The sequence below is a fragment of the Aegilops tauschii genome, chromosome 5 (assembly GCF_002575655.3).
Source record: "Aegilops tauschii subsp. strangulata cultivar AL8/78 chromosome 5, Aet v6.0, whole genome shotgun sequence".
In the NCBI taxonomy this organism is placed as follows: Eukaryota; Viridiplantae; Streptophyta; class Magnoliopsida; order Poales; family Poaceae; genus Aegilops; species Aegilops tauschii.
The window spans coordinates 534,620,984-534,626,116 of NC_053039.3; the positions used below are offsets into that span (position 1 = coordinate 534,620,984).

General features: G+C 48.1%; 1 protein-coding gene and 1 long non-coding RNA gene across 2 annotated transcripts; both read left to right on the plus strand.

Moving 5' to 3' along the window:
* The first annotated feature begins 380 nt into the window (after window positions 1-380).
* LOC109755635 (uncharacterized) lies at window positions 381-1,637 on the plus strand. The gene has a single exon (XM_020314530.1). It carries the CDS (start codon window positions 381-383, stop codon window positions 1,635-1,637), a length of 1,257 nt encoding a protein of 418 aa, XP_020170119.1.
* Window positions 1,638-3,544: 1,907 nt separating this feature from the next.
* Window positions 3,545-5,133, plus strand: LOC120964149 (uncharacterized). The gene is made up of 2 exons (XR_006663331.1): window positions 3,545-3,967; window positions 4,264-5,133. It is a non-coding gene; the product is annotated as an uncharacterized lncRNA (long non-coding RNA).

Sequence of the window (5,133 nt, forward strand, 5' to 3'; positions counted from 1 at the left end):
AAGTAGAAAAAAATAAAAGAAAGGGGATAAATAAGAAGAAAAAAGAAAACGATTACTAAAAGTTATGAAGAAAACCGAAAAACCTTTGAAGGAAACAAAACAGAAAAAACCCGGTTCAGGGAAACTTCTGGAAGATTCACAAGACCAGTTCCTCGCTCCAAGTGGGCCGGCCCATATCGTGTCGATCGGTTTCTTTGCTTCAGCGAAGCGGGGACAGCTTGACGCTCGCGAGCGTCATATAGGAATCGCCGTCCAGGTTGCTCCGCATCTGACCTTGAGCAACGGAGAGAAGCTAAACCCTCGGGTCTCGGGACGCCGCCGCGCCGTCTCAACTCTCAATCCACGCCGATCTCAAGCCACGTCTCCGGCGATCTTCTGGCATGTCTTCATCGAGGAGGATTAACAGGGTCGTGCTGAGGAAGCACGTCCCGATCTTCGATGCCGAAGAAAAAGAGCAGGAGAACGCGATCCTCGCCCGCGCGACCAAGGATTGGGCGGGCGTCAAGGACGGGTCCTGGATACTGGACCAGTTCTCCCTCGACGCGCACCTCGTCGAGCCGCCGGAGCTCTCCACCTTGTACGTGCGTGCCAAGATCGAGGCCCGGGAGCGCGGAATCAAGTGCATCTTCGAGTCCATGGCGGAGAACTTCATCCTCATGAGGCTGCTGTTGGGCGACAGGGATTATGGGCTCGTCTACGACGGCGCCAAGAACACGCTCTCGCTGCTCCCCCGCGTCCCCGGCGCCAACACGAATTACTTCATGGCCTGCCTCATGACGCCCACGGTCTTTCCTGTGCCCTTCGAACTCCTGGAGCGGCCCGCCGTCCTGCCACGCAAGGACGGCTCCTACGATCTGCTCAACGTGGGGTTCTTCTGGGAAAGGTACGATGGAGGGTGGCAGTGGAGCGGGAGGGGCATTCTCTTCCGGTGGTCGAGCCGTGGCCCTGCCGAGTGGACGAAGCAGGTGGCGCGTCTCAGCCCGCAGATCCGGCTTCCGCGTGAACACCCCGAGCGGCCGTTGCACGAAGCAGACGTGGTCTTCACTTTCAAAGGGAAGGTTTTCTGGGCCGACCTTCTCCATGGCGCCATTGTCTGCGACATGATCTCCGCCGGTACCAGGGACGACGACCACGTGGAGCTGGATCTCCCAGAGGAGTGCCAAGGGCGTGACTTCTGGAACAGCTGCCCCAACCCCAAGGAGCATCGGACCATGGGCCCAGTCAGGGACTCCATAAAGTTCATCTCCATCGTCACTGCCGACGGTGAGACCCCCCGTGACAACACGCGCCCTGCCGACGTCGTGCTGCGGAGCTGGACTCTGGCGCCGGATCTTCGCTCCTGGACGAGAGACGACGACATGGAGCTGCCCTTGACGCTGCTCCTGGAATCGGAAGCCTACAAGTGCCAGGGGCTGCCGGTCGCAGTGCCGCAGCACCCATATCTGAAGCCTGACGAGGAGGGTGTCCTCTACCTCTCGCTGGGAGATTACTACGTCGACAAGAGAAGAAGGCCACGACTATGCATGAAGGTTGAGTATCTGATCAGCATCGACATGCGCAGGAAGTCTCTCCTGTTCCACAGCCACATCAAAGATGGATTCGCACCGCCCAAAGGAAAAATGAATCGTCTGCTATAGATGGTACTTTGAATCTGAATTTATTACTATACTATACTCCTATATGATGTTAATTTTTTTTGCGACTGCTATATGATGTTATTTAAGCACGTCGTATTAGTGTATTTGGCAACCAAGTGATGATTCTAGTTATACTAGCATTCATCTGTAGCTCATCTTTTAAGTATTTGGCAACCAAGTGATAATTCTAATCTAGTTAGCAGAATTGTCAAGATGCAAACGATCGGTGGCCCATGGGTGGAGACATAACATGGTCCAAGACTTAATCTTAAGGGCTTGTGGGGAACACAAGATCATATCCTTCATCCTCCCCTTCGTCTCTCCTCCCAAGGGAAAAGGCGGCTAGGTTTTCTACCTCTCCTCGGCGGCGCCGCCGATTTGCCTCATATCCTGTGGACTTAGGGCCATAGGGGTGCGGTGGATTCCGGCCCTTGTCGACAAGAGGGCTCGTTTCTTAGATGTTTCTTCGAGTTTTGTTAGGGTTTGTGAACGACCCTGAAGATGGAATAAGATTCTCCCTACCTAGCCCCCGTCTCGGTGGTGCTTTTAGCATCGTCGGATGGCGTGTGGAGGTGTGTCTCCAGCGGGTCTTGCAATATTCAGTCGGTGGTTATCTTTGGTGGATCTGCTCGGATCCGGTCTTCGTTCATGTGTCTTCAAGTTGTATCCTTTGATCTACTCTTCTCTCAGCGGCGATTGCTGTTTTGGTGCGCTGATCCTATGGGGCCTTAGCGCGATGACTTCCCGTTTGTCTGCTACAACAAGTTTTGCCCCTCTCCAATGAGTGAGGGGCAATAACGGCTACGTGCCATTGGATCACTTCAATGGTTGTAGTCGTCGCAAAATGGTCTACTGATGGTCTGCTATTGCTAGGGTTTACTTGTAGCTTTTCCGAAGTAAGAGTACCGATCCCATAGGGAGTACAAGAATCAGCCATTCAACTAGCAATGCCTGCAAGTTAAATGAAATCCAAAGCAATAGTAGTATGGGTGAAAGTGGTGTAGCGAACAAAGAAGTAAAGTATTGAAATAAACTAAAGTAACAAGAGACGTGAATGAAAGTTTTTGAAATTGATAGGACTAAGGCGTTCCTAAGGAGTCAGGCTTAGAGGTTTGCTCGTCCCCGAGCAAATACGGCAGTTTGTAAGAAAGAGGTCATCTTGATTACGAGATGCAGATAACGAAAATGAACGAGTCCATCCAATGATTCAAGAATTCATATCTACTATATCTAAATAGGAGCTCCCCACTACCAGATTTTCCTGCCCTCTCATGCATCCACGTCACCATATATTCTTTCAACGATTTGATTAACTACAAGTGGCTCAAATCTGCAGCCCAAAGACTTGACCTCCCCGTGTACCATGCCCCTCCCGTTGGCTGCTCCTTCGTCGGGTCCTGGCCTCCCGAGAACGCGTCTCTTTACCGGAAAAGAATTCTTCAACTCCCCAATTCACGCGCCGGCTTCTTCTCCTTCCCTGCCAACGCTCTCAATGCCAAATTCTATTACTCATCAGTTATCATGCATCTCCTCCTCTACCATCCCCATCTCCATGACGCCATTCGCCTCCCAATCCAGATCCATCTCTTCTACAAACCGATCCATGCGTTCGCCCATGGGATTCTCCATGGATCCCACCTCTCTTACCCGGCCTTCTGTAATCCCATGACATAGCATCTTCCATTCGTCCGGCGTGGTCGAGGCATCCTCACGGGGCATGGGCCTGAGTTGTGGCGTGATGGCAATGAGGTATCCCAAATCAGCAGCACCTGGGAGGCGACATGCAGCCGACGGGTATGGGGTGGGCGGCGCGGGGTTGGTGGCGTTGGTGGCGTTGGTGACGCACAGTGGCGCGAGCGCTTGGCGATGATTGAAACCAATCCAAGCCAGTAAGTTTTTATTTTTTAGATAATCCAAACCAGTAAGTTGCAGCCGTAGCCTTGCACATGCTTTTTTGGATTCTGATATATTAGATCACTTCTATTTCTACCTTCAGTCATGGGCTACACTACGCTGCTAAATTATTCTGCACACATTTTTGTATCTGAACAGGGATGAATTGCATGTACGAATTTGATTGCCATGGATCTTTCACTTGGACTTGAGGTAGTTAATTCCTCTGCTCAGTTTCATTTGCAAGCATAATTAGTATAATTCACATTCATATCTGCATTTTTTTCCCTAGCGCCACCACAAGTACTTAAGTATTTTGATCTGCCTTGGTCGTCCACGCTCATGTCTGCTGCCTGCTGGTACTACCGTGCTTGAGGGGATGAATCTGGAGGCCTCTCCATAGCGGACTTCCTATTTCAATCCCGCTGCTGTATCAGGTTTCGTTCAGAACCACCACCTCCCCCCCCCCCCCCCCCCCCCCCCCCCCCCCACATTCCAATACTAATATGTTTTCTAGCTGCTATGCCGCCAGAGTACCTACAGCAGTTAAGCTAAGCCGCTGATTTTTTTTGTCAGCCAATGTTACTTTCCTAATATTGATGTTCCGAATATATATATAATTGGCTTTTGTGCTCTGCATTCTGACGCTGTCTTTTTGGATTGTGACGCGAATTTTGTTTTGGCACATTCAGGAAAAAGTGCATGGTTTAAACCATGTTTATCTTGATTGCAGGTTTAAACAATAGGGGATCCGACACATGGCTCACATGGGTGTCATACTTTGCATTTGTTTGAGGGCATGTTCATCTTGATTTCTTTTGGATTCAACAAGAAATGAAAGAAAAAAATACATTGGCATTCAACCGTCTAGGGTCGTCAATTTATATGAAGTAAGATTGTTTATTCTAAGTGCTCACCATATTTTTTTACATTATTGATTCTCAAGTCACCGGGCCAGGTAATCCCATGTTATTATGATATTTTTTCATTAACATTAATGTTTCAGTTGCTGTGAATACAATTATTCACTTTGGAGTTATCTGGAGAAGTATGCAAACAACATGTTCTGTTCTCATGATCGCACAATTTGTATCCAAAAACTATTGCATCAAGTCCAATTTCTATATCTCACAAAAGGTAGTACAGTAGCATATACATGTAATAAAAATTACGCTTGAGCAACTAATAACTTATGAGTGATCCATGTTGCCCTCTTCTAATATGCAAAAGTACACATGTTTCTCTCATCACCATTTTTGCAATTGAATAAGAATGTGTCAGCTACTTTGTCAGAGATTGTCGTCCAAACATGCTATTTTGCTTCAAACTATGGTTTACTCAAGATGACATATTTATGGTTTCCTCATGGTGTTTGCGTGCGACTTTGCTTTGTAACTAAGTTTATACATTTTTAGTTATTTTATATTTGTTGTTGTTCTGGGGAGTTGACAAGTGGAAGACCTTCTCGACTATATAGCCATTCATAGTAAATAGAAGGGACCCTAAATAGAATGGTGAATTTGAAATAGAATTGGGAATTTGTTTGTATGCTCAATAGAAAAGTTAATTGTATGTACAAGTTTAGAAGCAAAAGCTTTCGCGA